This window comes from Nyctereutes procyonoides, unplaced genomic scaffold (assembly GCF_905146905.1).
Source record: "Nyctereutes procyonoides isolate TBG_1078 unplaced genomic scaffold, NYPRO_anot_genome, whole genome shotgun sequence".
Classification (NCBI taxonomy): Eukaryota; Metazoa; Chordata; class Mammalia; order Carnivora; family Canidae; genus Nyctereutes; species Nyctereutes procyonoides.
The window spans coordinates 42,466,238-42,487,544 of NW_026575020.1; the positions used below are offsets into that span (position 1 = coordinate 42,466,238).

The window sequence follows — 21,307 nt, forward strand, 5'->3', positions numbered from 1 at the left end:
CTGTTTCTTTCCTGCTCTCTGGTTAAGGGCTCAGGCCCCTGGCCTGTAGACAAGTGCTTCCTGGACAATCGGTGCTATTTCCCAGTTAGTCAACTGTGCTGCAAAGGCATGACGGTGAGTTTCTTCTCCAGTCTAAGCTTTGTGGGCAGTCAGGTTGGCCTCCTCCATGTCACTCCCAAACAAATGCTTTTTGCCGGGCCCTATGCTGGCTCTGCAGACATGGTGACGGGCCTAGCCCACCAGCCCTAGAGGAGCTCGCATTCTGGCCAATGCTCTAACAGACGGATCCGTCCAACAGGCTGTGGGGGCTGGGATGTTGAGCCAGATCCTATCAACTGAGAGGACAGTATAGGTGCAAAAGAGGAGATGCTGGGGGACTAGGGAAGGAAGCACAGAGGAGCCTGTTTGGAAGATGCAGGAGAATTCCGTCCAGTGAAGTGAAGGGAATATGGGATGGGAGCCAGGGAGCCAGGAGACGAGGCTTCTGCTTTCACACCAGTCTGGGTCTCATACTGGGCCTTACTGGGTTCCAGAGCCACCATAGAATCTGGGGAGTGAGAGAGAACATCTTTCTGCTCATTGGCAACTTTTCTTTTAGTAGCAGAATTGGTGATTAAAGCCAAAGCTCTTGAGGAGGGGAGTGGAGTGGCCAGAGTTGCTCAGAAACCTCAGCTCAGAATGTACATCATCCTCACCCCTGCAAGGCCCCTGTCTGGATTAGCTGTTTCATCTGCCATCTCTGATCCCGTCTCTGCCGCTCCTCCCTCCATTCTTCCGATCTACTTATCAAATGTTGATTTAGATATATGTATATCTTTTTGTAAAAGATTTATTTATTCATGAGAGACAGACAGAGAGAAAGAGGCAGAGACATAGGCAGAGGGAGAAGCAGGCTCCTCACAGGAAGCCCAATGTGGGGATCACGCCCTGAGCCTAAGGCAGATGCTCAACTGTTGAGCCACCCAGGTGCCCCTAGATATATGTGTATATCTCAAATATAGTTTAAATTATGTGTATGTGCTTCTTTACATGAATGTGCCTTCTGTTTCTAAAGCACAGCTTGGAAACCCCTATGAAGCTCAACCCTGTTATTCTGCAGAGGTGACTGTTGCCCTAGAAGGGAGAGGTAACCCTCCAGGATCCCTCTGTGGCACAGCTGAGTGTGCGCAGACCACCCTCTGACTCCTAACTCTGCCTAGCATGCCAACTCTGGGTCACTGGTGTGAAAGCCACTTTCCTTCCCCCCGCCCTCCCACTACAGACCTTGTCAGAACCTTCATAGACCTGCCTTCTCTTTTTTTTTTTTTTAAATAAGGGGAATCTTTTTATTTTTATTTATTTATTTATTTAATGATAGTCACACACACACAGAGAGAGAGAGAGGCAGAGACACAGGCAGAGGGAGAAGCAGGCTCCATGCACCGGGAGCCCGACATGGGATTCGATCCGGGGTCTCCAGGATCGCGCCCTGGGCCAAAGGCAGGCGCCAAACCGCTGCGTCACCCAGGGATCCCAGACCTGCCTTCTCCTGGCAGCTCTTGGTGAGCAAGGGAGAAAACATGGGGTGGGTGGGGCTGGGCTGGGCTGTGGGATCTGGCAACCTCTAAGGAAGGACAGCTATGCAAAGATCCCGGATGCCTGTGGCCAAAGTGTTGTCCTGGAACATGTCATCCCTTCTCTTCTGGTTTTCTGCTGACATGTGATTTTGGGGTGGTGTTGAGGAACACCTGGGAAATAAAAATGTATCAGGAAGTGGCAGCCAGGAATGCACACTGCTAGACTCCATTCCCAGAGATTCTGATTAGCATGTCTAAGGTGGGGCCCAGAAATAATCTAATTTATAATTTTGCTCAGGTGATTTTGATGCTGGTGAAATGAGGATCCCCTAAGAAATTGTCTCAGGAAAGTACACTTGGGGCCACTGAAAGCTGCAGAAAGACTTTATTCCTGAGTTAAAAGTCAGGATCTGGAAGTTTAGACTGCCCTCAGGGCCAGCTGCTGCCAGCAGTGTAGAGAAAACTCTGGTGGAGGTGATAGCAAAGCTCACAGCTTCGGTCGGTGACCCACAATCTCGTCCCAGCCCTTGCGACACGTCCTGATGATCCACTCATGCTCGTCATCATCTGCAGGGGAAGAGGAAGAGCTGATCATGCTTGGTGTTCGCCGGGCCTTCTCTGGGCTGGGAGATCGGCAGGTGGGGTCCAGGGCCTGGGGTGCCTTCCAGCACAGGGGTGTGGCCTCAGTGGCCAGTCAAGCTCTGTGTTGGGAAGGAACCCACTTTTGCTGAACCCCAATCCTTTGGTTGCCTGGGCTTGGGGAAATTGAACACAGTGGGGTGTATAGATGGCAGATATCACTGAGGGAGGCAGGCATGAGGTCACCTGGCCATTCTGAGCTGGGCTCGGGCTCCCAGAGAGCAGCTTGCTCGGGCCTTAGCTCTCTCTGCTCCCCACAAAGGGTACCCCAGGACAGCCAGCCCAGGCCTTGCTGGTCGTGCCAGGAGCCAGAGCCTTCAGGTCTTCTTCGTTTCCTTTCTGGGTTTTCCACTGTAGACCCTTATAAGAACCCATGGCTCTGCAGGGGAACCTGACTCCCCCGTAGACTCAGGTCCTTTTAGTGGGGAATAGAGAGGAGTTGCAGATACTTCTGTAGGCCCCGTGCTTCTTTAGCTTCCTTAATTTAACCCTCATGAGCACCTGCCGGCAGCAATCCCACCATTGTACAGATGAACAGGCAGGCTCGGAGAGATCAAGTCACCTGTCCACAGCCACAGGTTAGTAGGTAGGAGCGCCTAGAATGTGACCCCTGGTTTGTCTGAGTACAAAGCTTGTACTGGTTTTTAAGCCTTAGAGAGAGGGAATGGAGCACAGTCTTTAGGCCCCCCACACCACAATCATCTCTCTGGGCCAGGGAAGGCTCATCTGGGGGCTGACTTATTTTCCTCCATTATCCCCCAAACCCATACCCAGGCCCTCCCCTAACTCTGGCAGAGACCCACTTTAATGGTGGGATACATACCCCTAAAAATGCAGGCAGCTCTGTAAAATGTGTGCTGTTGTTTTGTGTGCAAATGTGCTTTTAATTTACCACCATAAATGGCATTGTACTATGAATTTCATTGTGTCTTACTTTTTTCACTCAACACTACATTTTCAAGATCTATTTTTGTTGCTAAATGCACATCTAGTTCTTTGCTTCTTACTGCCGCCTAATACTTGGTGGTGGCTTCTGAGATGTTCTCCTCCCCATCGGGGATGGGTGGAGTGGGGAGGGTGGACATCCAAGGGGGCCACCTCCCCTGACCAGAAGTTCTGCTGGGACCAACATTCTTGGGCATACCCCTTCATGAACTCATGAAGGAGGGTCGTGGAGTCATGAACGCACTTCATTAACCAAGACTCCCAGCTGAGCCCAAGTTCCCTTCATCACACCACCGTAGCAGGCCCTGCCTCGTTCCTGCTTCACTTCACCGCCATTCGTGTCAGGCCCTGGGGACAAAGAGAACTAGCCCAAGCCCCTGCCCTGGAGCGGCTCTCCTCCTGTCTCCTGACCTGCCTCCCGTCTAACGGATGGGAGACAGGCCTACCCATCCTCCTTGTAAACAAAAAGCAGTAGCCAGGGAACCAATGCACCCCCTGAGAGCTAGGCTGAATCCTGCCCTCAAATCAGCCCCCCCCCGCCCCCTTCCCCTTCTACGAAAGCTCTAGGCCCAGAATCAGAGGTGGAGACTTCTTGACAACCTACTGTGTGCCCCATGCTTTACTGTCTGTGTGACAGTCCAGGAGAGGGGGAGATCACCCCCATTTTAGACAAGTAATGAGCCTTGCCCCACCTCCACAGCCCCCCCCCCAATTCAAACCAAGGCCCATCAGACTCCAAAGCCTGACCATCCCCCCAGGGCTGATGCGACCAGAGTGCTGGAAGGCAGGCCGCCCCCACAGAGCTAGTGTCCTCTGCCTCCTCCCCACTGTTTCTTTGTCCATAACCTAAAGGAAAGAGGCTTGCTGCCCAGCATGCTCTTGCCCTTGAGGACTGCCGGGAATCCACGCGTGGCTGTCAAGCCCTGGGGGTGGGGACAGCAGCGGCACACAAGGAGTTAAGCGCTGGTGAAGCCCACTTTTGCCACACCGCAAGCAGCCTGGTTGATAATTACAGTTTTGAAGTCTCTGGGCTATTCGAATCTGTGCAGCTGCAAGCTCTTCAGTGCTAACCCCTGAAACCAGACAAACTGAGTTTATTGTGCTAAACCAGCCCTCGGGCCCCTCCCTGATCGTTACAAATTGACAGCAATGGACTTAACAGCCTCTTCACTACCCCTCTCGCACTCTACCTGGCGGCACAGCCACCAATTTGAATCACAGATGCCTCCCCTCCAGGCAGCTGCTCACCAACCCTCCCTCCACCTCCTCTGCGCTGCTCCGCTGCTCCCCGAGGCTCCCGTGGCCCCTCCACGCCAGGGTGAGGCTGCCGAAGCACATTTCATCAATATTTAAAATGGAATTAAACCTGCAGCTTTGATTAATGCCTCCCAGATTCTGGGAGTTGTGATTACTATTTTGCAAATTGCAATTGTTGGAATATGTTAATATGATTGTCTGAGAACATCTTCACCTTCTTAGATAATTTTCCCCCTTTTTGTCAGGAGGGGAGGGGAGGGGAGGAGAGAGGAAAGGGGGAAAAGATGGGGGGGGAACACCCCGGCAAACTCTTTAATCAATTGTAAATTATTACCCTGGGCGCAGTTGCCGGTGGTTCAGAGGGGAAGGGGAGGGAGGGAGATTTCTGGTTTGGTGCATTTATCTTGAAAAGTTTTGGTCTTGTTGGCTCATAATTCCGCTCTGGGACGCTGTCCTAAGGGAATAATCTATTTGTCTCACTATTATTTAGAACCAAGGAAACTGAAATAATCTATGTTTCTAAAACAAGAGAATGATTACTGTTGTATATTCATATAACAATTAATTTCTAAACGGGGACCATGGGCCAGGTATTGTACTAAGCTTTATGACAGAGTGGGGGTGGGAGGACAATGGGATTTAGCAGTTCTTGAAAAAGTAGGGCTATGAAGTCTGTATAGCAACACAGAAATGTTTTTGATTTGACAAAAAAGGTGGGAAGAGGCAAGAAACAAAATTACATAATATAATCTGTAAACACTGTGCTCAGGAGAAAAATTGTAAAATAACACATTGAATGTGAATAATATGCATCTCCCAGCAGTGGAACGTGAGAGGTTCTTCTGCTTTGGGTATTTCCCAAATCTTCTTAATGTGTATTGGCAATAGAAAAAATGAAAAACAATTATCTTTTTTTTTTCCTACCCTCCAACTTAATGCTTTGTTAATTTCATGTATTTTTGGTCATTGGAAGAAAAATATTTCTCGGTTCCTAGAGACACCAATGGGGTTCTTTAATTTCTACAAAGTAAAAGAGCCAGCATTAAAATATTGGTTAAAAAATGGGAGAATAGGATCCCTGGGTGGCGCAGTGGTTTGGCGCCTGCCTTTGGCCCAGGGCACGATCCTGGAGACCCGGGATCGGGTCCCACGTCGGGCTCCCGGTGCATGGAGCCTGCTTCTCCCTCTGCCTGTGTCTCTGCCTCTCTCTCTCTCTCTCTCTCTGTGACTATCATAAATAAATAGAAATTTAAAAAAAAAATGGGAGAATAGACCAATGTCCTGAGCAGAAGAAATCCAAATAATTTCTGTGAATACTCTGCCCTCAGGGAGGTGGAGCATAATTCCCCCTTCTTGGGTGTGGGCCGCAGAGTGACTGCCTCTCCATCAGGACAGTTTAGGAAGGGAGCAAAACACAGCAACAAAAAATAGTAGCTTTGGCTTGCCTTAATCACCATCAGCACTCTTTCCCTGAGAACTGATTTCTTGGCAACCAGTGCACAGCTCAAACATCACTTTCTTGGGGATCTCAGTCTGCCTGTAACCCCTCTTCATGTTCTCTTCTTCCTAGCACAGGCTTCTTTCTGTAATTGTCTTGTTTATTCCTGGATTGTCAGTCTCTCCCATCCAAACTGTAAGCTCCAGTGAGACCAGGAGCCTCATTGGCTTGTTCAGTGGTATCACTGGTGCTTAGACAAGTGTGTGGCATCAGAGGTGCTTAGTCCCTATCTGCTCAGTGAATGAAGGAATGAGTGGATCATCCAGTCCTATGGCCCACCACTCTCCCAGTGCTAGGGGAGGGGTAGTGGGCAGAGAGGGTAGACAGAGACCTAGCAGGGGGTGTTTGCCCAGAGGCTTGACTCAGATACACTTCAGGTTCAGGTCTGTTTGCCTTTGGGCCAGAAAGATTTCTTTATTCTGGTCTGAAGCTTTAGAAGTGACCTCACTGCCGCATGCAACTCCCTCTCCACCATGTCACCCCCAGGAATCTCACCAATCACTAGGAGAACTTGGGCTCCTTATAGAGAAGAAAATGAGCTTTCGGGGAGAGATAGACCCCAAATCTGACCGTGAACGTTCCTACTGAGAAGCCTTGCCTGGAAAGGGTCCCCACTCTTTCCCCTGGACCCCAAGGCCCTCCATCCAGGTCTTTCTGATCTCCAAACTGCCTCTGACCTTGGGCCACCCTGGAAAATGCAGCCAACCTGCTGTACTGTAGTCACCATGTGTGCATGCATACTGGGGCCTCTCCGCCTGTCCATATACCAGGCTGGGGGCAGGGACAGGGCCTCTCAGAACACTCCCCATTTCGGGGCCTTAGTGTATATAAAAGTGAGGAAAGGCCTAGATGAGAGTATAACAATCGCAGTGTGGTTTAAACACGTATAATTAACAAATGCTTTCCACATTTGTTACACAACCCAATGCAATATAAATGTGTTATTCCAGGCTGTCATTCAAGGCGGCGTTAAGCCCACAGCACAGCTAATGGTCGAGTTCTCAGGAAGGGGCTGTGAGGTTGGTGTTGTCTGGTGAACATGGTCTTTCAGTGCCGCCATACTCCGGACTCAAGGCCACTGGCAAATGTGTATGGCTGAGCCCAGTGCCCTCCTGGATGTCCTCCGCCCCCCAGGCCCTGCCTGGATGTCACCTTCCCTGACTCAAGCTGAGGTCATGGTTGCCCCCACCAGCCTCCAGCAGGTGTGACTAACGTACTCCTGGTCCTCGGAACCTGGTGCAGATCCGGCACTTAATAAGTAGTTAATAAATATATGCTGAATGAATGAAGAAAGAAATGTAACGTTGGGGACATAAGAGTAACAGGCTTCCCCTGTGGCATTTGGAAAAGGGGGAAGAATTTCTTCCCCACCCTCAGCAAATGGAGCTCCTCAGAGTGGGGCAGAACAGATATGCCATATGCAAGGCCAAGGCTGCTGTTTCCTCTTTTGTTTTTTGAGGTCATAGGTGGAGCAGCTCCACCGCACAGAAAGGATGGGTTGTTTGGGCTCGTTCTGGGGCACCAGCCACGATTTTGAAGCCCAAAGCCCTGGCTGGCCTGGGGCCTGCCTCACAATGAGCAGGGGAGGGCAGGCCTGCACAGGCCACCAGCAGGATCACAGACCATGTCATTAGTGCAATCCAGGGTCAGATCAGTGCAGTGCAGGGGGAGGAAGAGATCCTGAAAACCTCCCAACAGGTGCAGGGCAATATGAGCTCCCAGGTGGTTGGCAGGAAGGCAGCAGCATAGTGGCTAAGAGCATGGGCACTGAAGTTTTGCTGCCACTGCCACTGCTCGGAGACCAAGTGGCCTCACCCCTCTCTGGTCTCATTTCCTCATCTACCAAGTGCCCCCTGAGAGGTTTCCTATGAGGATCAAGTGAGATCATTCCTGAAAAGTGCCTAGCACAGTGCCTGCTACACAGGGAATGGCAAAAACCAAAAGAAAGCCAGAGGTTGTCTCTTCAAGGTGAGACTTCAGGGTCTGTGCATGTGACAGCGCAGCATAGACTGGAAGGAGTTCTGGGTCCAGTGCCCAGCCCTGGTGCCAACTTGCTGGGTGATCTTGGACAAGCCACTCTCCCTCTCTGAGCTGGGCTCCTTGTCTGTACAGGGGGTTTGACCAGACCTCCTGCACAGCCAGGATGAACAGCACCATGTTGGCACCCAGGAAGGAGGATCTGTGATCACCACTTTGATGGCTCTCTAATTCCCTTACTGGATCCTTTCAAGAGAGTGTTCTTAAGGGACTCTCTCAGAGCACCCTGGGACTTCTCCTTTTTTGTGGGGAGGAGGGAGGACCAGGGGCAGAGGAGGTCTTTACACAAGGATCAGCATCATAAGAACCACAGCTCAGGTAATGATTTTTTGTTCAAAGTGAGATGGGCAGGCTGGGGCAGGAGAGGGCAGATGGGTGGATTCGGGTTATCAGGCTTCCACAAGCCAGATTCTCTTACCTCTGGGCGTGCCTTTGGGCTGAGCATACCTGTGGTCACCTCTGCTACGCAGCAGCCTCCCCCTGGGACAGGGAGGGGGCCAAGATGAAACCAGGGAGGGGAAGAGGTTCACACTGGCAGAGTACCTAGGAGGTGCCTGGTTCTGTGGAAAGAAGGTCATGTCTCTCCTCTCCGCAGCAAGTGACACAGGTCATCCCCATTTAAGACAAGAAACTGAGGCTTCAAGAGGGAAAAAAGTTGCCCACTTCATCTGCCAGGGCAGAGGGGATGGGCTCATGGTCCTGGTGCAAAAGCCACACTCACGCTGTGTGTGCACGGCCACAAATGTGAGTGTTTCCATCCAGTTCTGTGTGCATGAGAACCTCCCTAAGTGTGAGCGTCGGTGTGTGCACAAGTATGAATACGTGTGTACTGTGAGTGTGTAAGTGGCTGTGTCTGAGGTGCTCAGCGTGTGTGTGGCGCTCAGTGTGACAGTGTATGACTACCTGAAGTCTGAGTGTGTGCTTGAGCAGCTGCCAAAGGAGGCGGCACATCCACCCCTCCGTGACAGCCTAGCGCTCACCCACACAACACCATGCCAGGCCAGACTCTATCATGAGGGCTGCCCTCCTTTCCTGGGGTCAAGACCGACTCACACGGCTCCTGTGTGATCTGGGGTTCCAGGCGGGGTTGAGAGGTGCCCCAGCCCCTGGGCAGTGCCATCCTCAAAGCCCAGCTCCACCCTCTGTGCAAAGGCAGGGCCGTGTGAGCAGGTGGGGCAGGGCCAGAGCAGAGCCGGTGCCTGCAGGAAGGGTGGCAATGCCCGAACCTCCTCATCACAACTCCTGACAAGCAAGAGGCTTTGAACTTTGCTTCAAGTGCTGGTGGCCAGAGGCCAAGGCTGTGGCATGGCCAATATTGACTAAGGGATAGTTGCCCAGGCAAAGCCTGCCAAGGGACAGGAGGGGAAACTTTGGGGCCTGCTCTTGATTTTCTCTGTAAAAGAGCATTTTCTGGGCTGGGTGGGTGGAGAGCTCGGGGGCAGAAGGTGGTGGGGAGGTGGATTAGGCCAGGCCACTTTACCCACTGGGAACTAGAGGTGCAGGGCTCAGCACCCACAGGTTTCAAAGCCTGTCCAAATGTGAGAGGTTTGGGGAAACCAAACCAATCTTCTGTATTTCTAAAATACAGAAAGGAAAACTGTAAAACTGAAATTAATAAATGTTATAATTAATGCATTCAGACTTAATTATTAAGCTTGGAGATCAAAAAAATTTCATCACACTTGAAATTAGTTTGTAGGCTTGCTTTCCGCATTTCGCAAGAATTCTCTAGTGTGCATGTGGCTCTAGAAATCACAGCCCGACTGCTGGTAGACCATTTACCAAGCAAAATTTTTAAAAACCTTTCAAAGTTTTAACAGCAAGAAATTTATATTGAATATGGGAGTGCAGATGCATTTTGTTTTAATATGTTGAATACGACAGGATTGAGGCCTCCAAAATCAGACCTAGGACTGGATTAGGGCTGTGCCTGGAAGGAGTGAGTCTGAACCAGAGCATGGCCACCTGGTGTTAGGAAGCACTTGCACGTGCCAGGCGCTGAGCCCTGCACTCCGCACGCCTGATCTCACGCAATCCTTGTAAACATCTGTCATATACACAGCTGGTGTTGTCTCAGGTAGGAGTTTTAAGTGTTCCAGCCAGTTGGTGGAAGGGAAAGCGCCCTGAGTAATAACGCCCCTTGGGAATCTCTTAGGAAAGCCCCATAGTGCGGAAGGACATCCCAGCCAGTGTTAAGCAGTTGGTATTCTGGCGCTGTTGGAAGAGAGAGTCATTTCTGCTGTAGAGGTCCAAATGCACAGCTGGCTTATTAAAAAAGACATATCCCTATATATTAGAATCATCCTGCATGTGGCGAGGTGCTCATACGACAGGAGGCACACACGGCCTGGGGGCCTACACTTTCACAGCAGCAAGTGTTGAGTGTGGGTGCCAAACCTCACACAGCTTGTAATCCTTTTCTCCTTGCTTCCCCCACTTCTGTTTTTCAAGTACGTACAGTTGAATGTGTGTTCACTGCACACGTTCATGATGCCTAGCTGCTGTACACAGGCAGCTCAGGGGACTGATGTGCCAAGGCAAGGCTAAGGTCACTCAGTTCGCCTGGGCCCTGTAGCCTCTGCTCTGACCGCTGTTCCCTTCTGCCCCAGCTCTCCAGTTGTGTGTGGATGACAGACTGCAGGGGACAGGTCTGGTAGTTGGGACCTCTGTCCTCTGGCAGATGCTGAGGGCTGAATTAAGGCTTTGGCAGTGGGGCCCGCCAGGAGGGGTGTTAGGATGGTAAGGATCTGCAGAACACACTAGCAGACTAGAACCTAATCCTCAGAGGAATCTTAGAAAGTCACTGTCAGCATCCCCATTTCACAGATGAAGGTCCTGAGGCTCAGAGAGGTGAAGTCATCTGCTCAAGCTCATCCAGCCAGCAAGTGGGCCCCAGGGCAGACCCAAGCCTATCTTTAGACCTGCAGCCCTTAGCCACTACCTGTGTCCCTGAAAGACCTGTCTGTAACTGCCATGCCTTTAATCCTCACTGCCTGAAGGAGGGCATTCAAGGCTCTCTCCCCTCCACACTGGGTCCCTATGCCTCGAATGCCCAGCTAGGATGTACTCCTACATACCTGTCAAAGCCCAGTCTGTCCAACACTGCTTGAGGGAGACATCCCTTGACTCTTTTTCCAACCCCCAACACAAGAGCCGGTCTCAGGAGCTCCACCTTGGGTACCCTCTGTCCCTACACCTCTCTCTGCTTTGTTCCTTCCATCAGCACAATTAATCCACTTCTCATCCTTGACAGCGTAGCCAGACACTACCTTTTCTGGGATAGCATCTCAACTACCCCTGGGGCATATCCATGCTCTTGTCTTGGCTCCTCCAGCATACTGTGCTTCTGGCTCCTGGCACTAGCAAAGCAGAGGCACTCTCGGTGTTTTGGACAAAGAATCTCCTATTAACATAAATATCATAGGAATATAGAATTCTGCTAGACTTCTTTCCACATACTTATTTTTGGGATTGATGTTAATTTCTGAGCTATATTTTTTGGGCTAGGAGGTTCAGTACACTTAGACTCCCTGAAGGCCCCACGCTTCTGTCCAGAGAGCGCCTGCCCCAGATCCTGTCACTGTGTGTGCATCTGCTTCCCCTGCCCTGCACTGGTGCTGGTTCGGAGGGGCAGATGTGGAGTTCAGGCCCCCAGGGAGACCCTGGGGAAGACCTGTGTCTGGGGGTAATCTTAGAGGTGTTGGGCTCTAGGTGAATAAGAAATGATGAAGATGAGGAATAATGCCAATGGGTAGTTAGGGAGATGGGGATCCTGCAGGCCTCCAGCCCCGTCTTGAAGTCCCCATCAGAAGTGGGATGGAGTCCCACATTGGGGTCCCTGAATGGAGCCTACTACTCTATGTCTCTGCCTCTCTCTCTCTCTGTGTCTCTCATGAATAAATAAAATCTTAAAACAAACAAACAAAAAGAAGCAGCTGGGGATGCCATAGGGCAGTTTGCCACCATGAGGCCAGCTCCTCCCTTTGGGGCACAGAGTTAAGGAGTTCTCCCCCTCCCCCCACTTCAAAGACCAGCCCAGGGTGTAAGGGATCACAATGGTGATCCCTGCAGTACTTTAATCTCCTCATGGGCCTGGCATTGCTTTCTCTGTATGCCCTGTATCATCTCAATAATGCTTACCACAACCCTGTAACGGAAGTCCTATTTTCCTCCTCCGACTTTTTTAGGTGAGGAAACCGATGTTCAGAGACGTTAAGAGACTCACTCTAGATCATACAGACAGCAAATGGCAGAGCCGGGGTCTGATGGGTCTGGCTCTAAAGCCTTGCCTGGAAACCTGCCTCTCTCTCCAGGAGGTTGAGCAGGACTTTCAGCTAACTGCCTCCAGTTCCAGAGCTGGGCTGAGGAAGGGACATGAAGCTCCTGCTCCCTGGACTCTGGCCTTGCATTCACTTCTATTGAAGGGCACAAAACAGGGACTCCTGGGGGGCTCAGTTGTTGTCTGCTTTCAGCTCAGGGTGTGATCCTGGGGTTCTGGAATGGAGCCCCACATCGGGCTTCCCTCAGGGGCACCTGCTTCTCCCTCTGCCCATGTCTCTGCTTCTCTCTCTGTCTCTCATGAAGAAATAAATAAAATCTTAAAAAAAAAAAAAAAAGGAGAAAAACAAACCCCGGCTAGTACTGACTAGCCCGGGGTTGACTCCAGCCATGGAAGGGGAAAGCTGTGTTACCAGAATCTGGCACAACAGCTGGAAGAGGAATTTCCAGGGCTCTTAGAATTGGAGTGAGGAGGGAGGCAATTTGGGCAGGCCAGGGACAGAAAGCCCCTCAGGCTGTTTTCCCTAGAGCTCAGACTTCCATCTGGGTCTGATTCTGCCCTCTGTAGGCAAAATTCTGTTGGCAGGTAAAAGTGTATTTCTCTGGGGAGAAGTTCTATAGCTTTGCCGAAGTTCTCAGAGAGATTTCAGAAAAGGCCACAGCCCATCTCTGTTCAGAGCATGGCCTCTGGTGTCAGAGAGGCCTGGATTCAAATCCTGATTCCTCCCTTCACTAGCTGCACCCATCAGTAAGCCTCAGTTTCCCCAGCTGCCAAATAGAGGCAACAATATATTCCTCAGAAGATCGGGAGGTGGTAAGCCCCTGGCACAGCAGAGGCTTTCAGTGCTCATCATTTCTCTTCCTATCCTTTTTGCTTAAAGCAGATGCCCAAGTCTGCTGGCAGGGATGTGTGATCTGTGCAGGCATTTTATTTGGCAGTTACAAGTGTGATATTATCCCTCCACAAAGCCTCCATTATGGCGCTGCTAACAATACCACAGATAAGGCAGGGATGCCCCTGCGTGCCAGCCTCCAGGTGATTATCACATTTGGGCAAATTGCCTTTTGTGTCACAGAGAGAAGACGGCAGGAGGGCCTGTGCAGGGGACTCGCTGGGCCATTTTGCCAAAACCACGAGGGAAGCATTGTGGAGAGGCAGCCCGGGTCTGCTGCAGATGGAGGTCTGGCAGGCTGTGCAGGGCCGGGCAAGTGATCTGCCCTGTGCAGGCCTCAGCTTTCTCACCTGTCAGATGAAGGCAGCAGTGGCCTCAACATTAGAGGAGTCTTGGTTTATCGGTGGCATTGAAAGTCTTGTTCTTTGGCCAGCTTTGGAGCAAAGAATGTGGTCAGAGAACTATCCAGGGAAAAAGACCTACCATAGCAATCTTACAAGGAAGGTTGCCTGGGTCTTTCTTTCTTTCACTGGTAAACTCCAGAACCCACTCGAATGCCATCATTAGCTTTCAGGCAGCTAGACCTGGGGTCAGGTTCCAGGTCTACCGCTTACTACCTGTGTAACTTTGGGCAAAGCATTTCTCCTCACCTCAGTTTCATCATCTGTGAAGTGGGAATAATGAAGACAGCCATTTCACAGGGTTACTGTGAGGATGAGAGGAAATGAAATAAAATCAACCATGCGAAATGCTCACACCAGTACCTGGAAGACAGTAAGCCCTCAGTAAATGCTGCTGGTTTTTATAATCCTGCTTTTCCCTCTGAAATAAAGTAACGTACCTTTATATACCAATCGATCCATCCCTGGACTGCCATTTTAGGGGCTGCCCTGGGTTTATTATAAGAATACAGCCTGTATTATTTATTTAGTTCCCTTCTGTTGGACATTTGGGATATTCCCAACTTTCAAGTGTTTAATAATGCCAGAGAACTTTAGATGACCAAGTGGTCTTCCATTTCTAGATATTCACTGTGCAACTTTTCTAAAGTTAGGCAGCAAGCAGATAGGCGGTGCTTGGAAGATGACCTAGGAGCTGGCCTGGCAAAGTGGAAAAACCTCTGGAGGCAGATGAGCCCAAGTGTGAATCCCAGTTCCTGCCATTTCCTGGGGGAAATCCTTTAGCCTTAGTTCTGAGTCTCAGTTTTCTCCTTTGTCAAGCAGAGATCACAGGAACACTACCCCACCCCCCTCATTTCCCCACCACCACCGTCTTAGTTGGGTATCTGGTGCATGGGAAATGCCCAGCCAATGTCAGCTCTCACCACGGTGTGAGGGGAAAGCCAGCCAGCACCTCCCAAAGACTTCGAGTCATACCGGCCAGGTCTCTCTCTGGACCCCAATTCATATTCCTTCCCCGGTTGTCCATTTAATTGAAAATATATTCAAATGAGGCTGGCGATCTTGATTTTAAATTCAGTCTGGAACCAACAGGTTCAAATGCAAAGGGGCCCTCTCTGCAAATAATCACTGGTATGTGATATTTTTAAGAAGCCAAACCCATTGTTTCTGATTGAAGGAAAGTTGGTGCTATTTTGAAGAGCAGCACGATTAAGCGGTGGCGTTATCTCTTTAACCATTGGGAATTATACGCTGTTTGAAAGATTTGTGAGCTCTAGGACATTTGCCAGATGTGCTTGATTCGACATTTCAGACAACAAAGAGGATAATGTTGGCGGGAATCTTGACGGCATTTCTGATGATCAGGATATTCTTTGAGGATGGTACTGAGACCTTTCGGGGAAGAATTTCAGCTTTTACATAAACTAATTTGGGATGCTCACTCTCTGTCTTCCACAAAGCAAATTTAGTTCATTGTTAGTTGTATATGTTAAAATGGTTATGAGGGTTTTTTCCTTTGAATATTAATAATGTGCCTTTCATCTGAGACACTCGCATGGGGTGTCATTAATTGCAGGGAGGGAGTAAGGATTAGTGGTGCAGTTATCTTGCAAATTATTCCTACCAGTAACGTTGAGGCAAGCAACCGCTACAACAGAAGAGACACACGGAGAAACTGCTAACACGAGTCTGGCTTATCCTTCCTGAGCAGAATGAGAGGGCTGGGCAGGAGGGTAAGGGTTAACTTCCCCGCTTCCCACCATATTAAAGATAATTATCCCAAATATCTTCCAAAGCTCCCTTATTGGCCCACAGTATGTAAAGGACACTTTATCAAAAAAGGTAGCGTCTCATTATGGGGACTGTAGTGTTTTTTTGTCTTAAGACTCTAAAATGGGCCTTTTCATCCATTTAGGAACATCACTGAGCTCCCCGGGGGTCAGGACCCGTGCTTCGTGGAGGGACAACCATGCATGAGGCCTGGCTCTGTGGAGGAAGGGATATGGATGAGTAAGGAATAAACCAGGATGTGAAGCTGAAAAGAACAGAATTTGGGCAAGAGTTGGGATTATCTCTGACTCTGTCACCGGCGAATGACTAGGGCAAAGTATTGAGACCAGGTGTCCTCTTTGCAAACTGAGGGAGGCACTTGGGTTGGCAGAGAAGAGCAGAGGAGATAAGCAGGCACAGTGCTGAGCAGGGGCCTGGCAAGGGTCCTCCGCAATTCATGCCTTTCTCTGCTTCCCTTCTCTGAGCTGTGGATGCCCTGTGCCAACCTCTCGTGGCCTCCTGGTACATGCCCAGCACAGAGAGGTGGGAAAGACATCCTGGGCTGGAGGAATGTGTGAGGTGGGAACCGAGGTGTGTTTACCAGCGGAAGCTGCTAGTCTGCTTGAGCTGGAATGTGGGGTGGAAGAGACAGGACGGTGGAAGATGAACCACAGGGTGGTCTAAACACCATAATCAAGAACTCGCAGTGCCCAACATTTCAGTAGCATTTCGTTTCCCCAGGAGAATCCCCAAGGGGGCCGACAGCATGGCATACCCAGTCTCATTCCTCCCTTCCCACAGCCTCCCTGTCTCTCGAGCACCCATAAAAATCTCAGTGGATCCCAGGGCCTCCCTCTCTTCAATTGTCTCCAGCCCGAGTGAGGAATCGTCCAATAACAGTCACTGAAGCCTGGACACGGACGGGCCTTGTGCCAGGTGTTGTACATACTTAATCTCATTTTTCCTAACCGCAACCCCTCCAGATTCAGTTAACTACTAGAACACCCATTTTACAGATGAGGAAACAGAGACTCCAAAAGGAGACAAGAAGCAAAACTAGCCATGGTCACACAGCTGGCCAGTGGTGGATCCAGGACCAGGGGCCAGCCAGAGGTGTGGATTCTAGATCCTGGGTTTGTAACCGCCACACAGCCTGTCCCTCTGACCTCTCCCAGCCTCCGAAGGGAGGCAGGTCCTAATGCCATCTCTATTTTGCTTTGTCTCAGCTGTATTATTGGAATTTTGCCTGCATTGACTTGCTGCCTTGTGTGGTTTTATGGTCCCAGCAGAGGCAGCTGCAGAGTGCAGGAGAATGGCCATTGGCCTTGCAAAAAGATGGGAGTGGGTTTGAGTCCAGCCTCCCCTTCACTGGGCTGTTAGACATGATGCATGATCTAGTTCCCTAATCTCAGGCCTCCCTGTTCCCAGTTTACTGGATGTGTGGGGCTGTCCCAGAAGATAGAGTGCTCATGAGTGTGAGAACTTTCAGGTGGCACCAGAAATGACTGCCACCAACAGGGAGAGGTGGGGACCTGGAATTCATGTGCCCTGCGGAGGCGCCCATACGCAAGCAGTTTCAAGTACAGGGCCAGCCAAACAAATACTACACAGATCAGATTTGGCCAGAGGGTTGTGGGCTTGAGAGCCTTGATGCTGAAGTTTTTAAAAGCTTTTCAAAGCTTAAGTGGCTTTGAAAACTTGGGGGTGTGGAGAAGCATAAGAGATTGTTTTGATTATTCGACATAAGAAGTTGTCTCTTATATGCCAGGGACTACATTTTGTATAATTTGTTGAAGAACATGAGGGGCTTGTAGGTCCTCTGCCTGCCTGCCTGCTTTTCTTCTAGAAACATTGAATCAGCTGCATGTGGGAGGTGCAGGGGACCCAGGGGTGAATCAGACATAATTACATGGTCCCTGCCCTCAAGAAGCTGTTTGTCTAAGGAGGGAAGCTAGGCAAATAAAGATCATTCTACAGCTATGGGCTGAATGCTTTCGAGAGGCTTACTGAGGAGGGATATCTAACCCAACAGTGCAGGAGAGGGAGGCGATGGGAAAAGGTCGGTTAGGGAAGGCTGTCTGAGCATTGATCTGTCAATGGTGGGTCCCAATCCTTTTGAGGGTTGTGAAATCCATTTAGTGTCTAGCAACCCGCGTTTTTAAAAAATAGAGAATATCCTAGTATATTTTACATACAAAGAATATGCACCAATGTGTGTGTGTTTGTGTGTGTAGTGGGTTGCTTACTTTGGGCCAGGGTCCAAAGGTTTGAGACTTGTGGTCTGAGAGAATTCTTGCATGCCCAGATCCCCAAGGCCTGGCACCCTGTCTGCACTCAAAGGCTTTTCGATGCTTGGAAGGATGAATTTAGGTTCTCACCACCATCCAGCAAGCAGGTACCAGACCAGCCTCCCCAGGTAAGAAAGGCATTCTCAAAGCCCAAGTCTAACAAACCTGGGTTTGTCCAGCATGCTTGCCACTCAGCAGTTTGTGGTTCAGGGGGCTAAGGTTTTCGAGTCAGGCCTAAAGGAAGCTTCTCTGCCTGGGGAGAGTGAAGCCAGTGTGAGGTGGGGGAGGAGAGGCCCGAAGGTGAACCGTGAACCGAAGGCAACCCTCCTGCTGGTGCCCCAGCCCATGATCTCCTATAAAAAGAGTATCCCCGAGTGGCATGCACTTCATAATAGCAGTGGCTCAGTCCACTCTGTTTATCCCAGGACTGCCTGGGGCACCACTGTGGGCCTGCAAAGCCAGCAGCCCTGTACCTTCAGAATGCCAACATGAAGCACTGTTTGTAGAGGCAGACCACGGCCTTGGAGAAAATAGGAGATGGACAGAAGTCCAACTCAGTCCCCGGCAGGATGAGGTGAGTCAAAGGTAATGACTAGGTGGCCATAAACAGAGACTCCTTTTAGTGGTTTTCAGGACACTCCACAAACTCATCTGTCCTATAATATCAGGACTAAAATACCCCGTGGCTCCCTTTACTCCTCCATTGTAGACTCTTAATGTCAGAAGGACCCTAGAAATTATCCAGCCTGACTCCCTCATTTTACAGATGAAAAGAGCAAGGGGCCCAGAGAGGTAAGGCGCCTGGCCCATGGTCAGCCAGCAGGCAGCTCGAGAGTGGGGCTGGGTTGGAACATGGGTCTCTGGCACACAGCACTGAGGCCTGGGGCCTTCGGACGCCCCTCTCTTGCCATCTCGCCAGCCTTCCTGTCTAGTCTCATCCTAGTCTGGCCCCTTCTTTCTGTGCAACCAGAGAAATCTCTAAATGATGAATCCATTGCTACTCTGCCTGCCTGAAACATTTCCTTGTTCCCCCGCTGCCCTCAGGTGGAAGCTACTCCCCACCCAGGGGCCTCCTCTCTTGCTCTTCTGCACCTGACATACTGTTGTCTCATACTCCCAAACAACATGTAGCCCCTAAATGTGCACTGTTCTCCCCCATCTTATCCTTGGCACACACTGTTCCCTCAGCCTTTTACTTTTCCCAACCCTGCTGTACTTGTCTCCTCTTCTTGAGGCTTCCCATTAGATCCCCCTCTTTCCAGGGAACCTCCCTGGCCTGCTGACCCTGCCTCCAGGTTAGGTATCCAGACTATGCTCCGTCATGGCAACTCTAATCCACTATCAGTTTCTCCTGCTCCCTGAGAGAAGATTCTATGATGCTGCCTCACCCAAAGTCAGATCCACAGCAGCCAGTTAATAAATGTTTGTTGACCAAATAGTCAGTGTCCATCCTTCTCCCAACCTCCTAAGAACGGCCTTCCCTTCTTAGGATGCATTTTTCAAAAGGCTGTTTTTATTAGAGCAATTTTCAGGTTCACAACAAAATTGAGAGGACGAGGGGCACCTGAGTGGCTCAGTGATTGAGCATCTGCCTTTGGCTCAGGTCATGATCCCAGGGTCCTGGGATCAAGTCCTGCCTCAGGCTCCCTGCATGGAGCCTGCTTCTCCCTCTGCCTATGTCTCTGTCTCTGTGTCTCTCATGAATAAATAAAACCCTAATAAAAAATTGAGAGGACAGTACACAGATTTTTCTGCATTGCCCCCTATGCCCATGCCTGCATGGCCTCCCCATTATCAGCCCTCTCCACTGGAGTGCTGCATTTGCTGAAACTACACCGACACCTCATAGTCATCCAAAGTTTCCAGGCAGGCTCATTCTGGGGCAGTACATTTGATGGGTCTCCACGTCAAATACTCCATGTCAAATACTCAATCTCACGATTGAGAGTATCTCCACTGCTCTCAAACTCCCCAGTACTCTATCTGTTCATCCCAATAAAAGTTTCAATTTTATTACCAAGCATGGCTTTTGCCCCCAGGATTCTGGGAGCCACAATTTCTGATTGCTCAGTCATGACTTTTTTTTTCATGCCTCTGTGTCTTTGCATGTGCTGTTCCCTCTACCTGGATGCCCTTCCCCGACATGCCTGCTAATGAAATCCCTGCTCTTTCTTTAAGACCCATCACTTCTGGTACCTTTTTCCGGACTGGCACCCTGCATCCCAGCCAGGTAATGAGGGTGTCCCCCACCTCCCAGTTCAATCGCCCTACGGCGCCCTTCATCCCCCAGGTAACCCCCAGTAGGGGAGAGGGGGAGGAACTCGCCCCTTAGAGGAAAGGGGAGAGCATCTTTGTAGTCACATGAAGGATACTTGCAGCCTATTTATTACAGAGAAAGGCACACACGTGATATCTTTATAGGACAGGGGAGTGTGTGTGGATGCTGACCCACAACAAGACAGTGGGGGCTTTGTGCCAGGGGCCCAGCTACTCTTGGCTCCAAGCCTACCTTGCTATTCTCACATTGCAGTCGGGACTGGGACCCCACAGTTAGATGCTGCAAGGCACACACGCGGAGACAGAAGGGACCCACTCCTTTCTGTGTGGCTTGTTGCTCGTGTGAGTGTTATGTCAGCAAGGCTGACTCACTTCCAATTCCTGTTCCCCCCCACACACCCGGCTTCTACAGGCTCCCTCTCCAGAGAACCCGCTGGGCAGTGGGCCCTGCTCAGAGGTCTGGGCTGCCCCTTCTGGGGGGGGGGTCCCTCTCTCGACCCTGTAGGCTTTCGTATCCCAGTCTCTGGTTTCCCCTCCAGGAGAGGGTGGCTAGCTGCTCCCGGCTGTTACTGTCTCTGTGTCCTCGATGTCCTCCCCTTGCTTCTTCCGTTCTCCAGTATCCCCTGATACTACATTCTCTCTGTTTTCCAGACTGGACTCTGCCTGATACAGAGACAGATAGAACTGCTCACGTGGATCTTCCAGTCTGGGGGAAGAGACAGACAGCGATTCTTGACACAAAGGAGGACTTAATTATAGCTGGGAAGGAAAGTACCAAGTGTATGAGCATGTTAATGGCCCTGGGAAGCCCTTCAGTAGCTGGAATGGTTTAGCATTATTTATAACTGTGCATCTCTTCAGTTTCCTTGATCCAGAAACTTCATAGGGAGCCTATTGACACCCAGAAGAATTAGTGCTCTACACAGTCCAGTCTATTAATGGAAAAGCGGAAGGCATTCAAGGAAACTGCCAGGGGACTTGGCGTGTGAGCATCTGCCGTGTTCCTCCAGGAGCACCAGTGGGGCAGGACTATCTGAGCTCCCAGCCCCAGCATTGAGCCACAAGAGCAGCTGACAACTCCATTTACTCTCATGCCAGTGCCACGAGGCAACCTTCTTTTTTGTGTGTGTGCTACATTTTATTTATTACTATTATTATTATTATTTTTATTGGAGTTCAATTTGCCAACATATGGCATAACGCCCAGTGCTCATCCCATGAGGCAACTTTCTGAAAACCACCAACTCACCAAGGAAATGTCCCTATAGGGAGAGGAGGTTCTCGTCAGCCGGTCTGGGCCTCCTGGCCTTTCTGGCAGTTTTTTTTTTTCTCTCATTTTAGAGCAGAGTTTCTTGACCAGGGTCTTTAGAAGAACCCCCTTAAGACTATGTAAAATGTGCATGCACATGTGCGCATATGTGTGTGTGTGTGTGTGTGTGTGTGTGTGTGCACGCGCACATGTGGGCAG

The 21,307-nt window shown here is 50.3% G+C and overlaps 1 protein-coding gene across 1 annotated transcript in view; it reads right to left on the reverse strand.

Moving 5' to 3' along the window:
* Positions 1 to 1,635: 1,635 nt before the first annotated feature.
* MORN5 (MORN repeat containing 5) overlaps positions 1,636 to 21,307 on the reverse strand; it is a 29,098-nt gene continuing 9,426 nt past the window's right edge. The window contains exon 6 of the mRNA XM_055310414.1: positions 1,636 to 2,123. Within this exon, the coding sequence (XP_055166389.1) occupies positions 2,044 to 2,123 (80 nt within the window). The 3' untranslated portion in view covers positions 1,636 to 2,043. The remainder of the gene's footprint in view (positions 2,124 to 21,307) is intronic.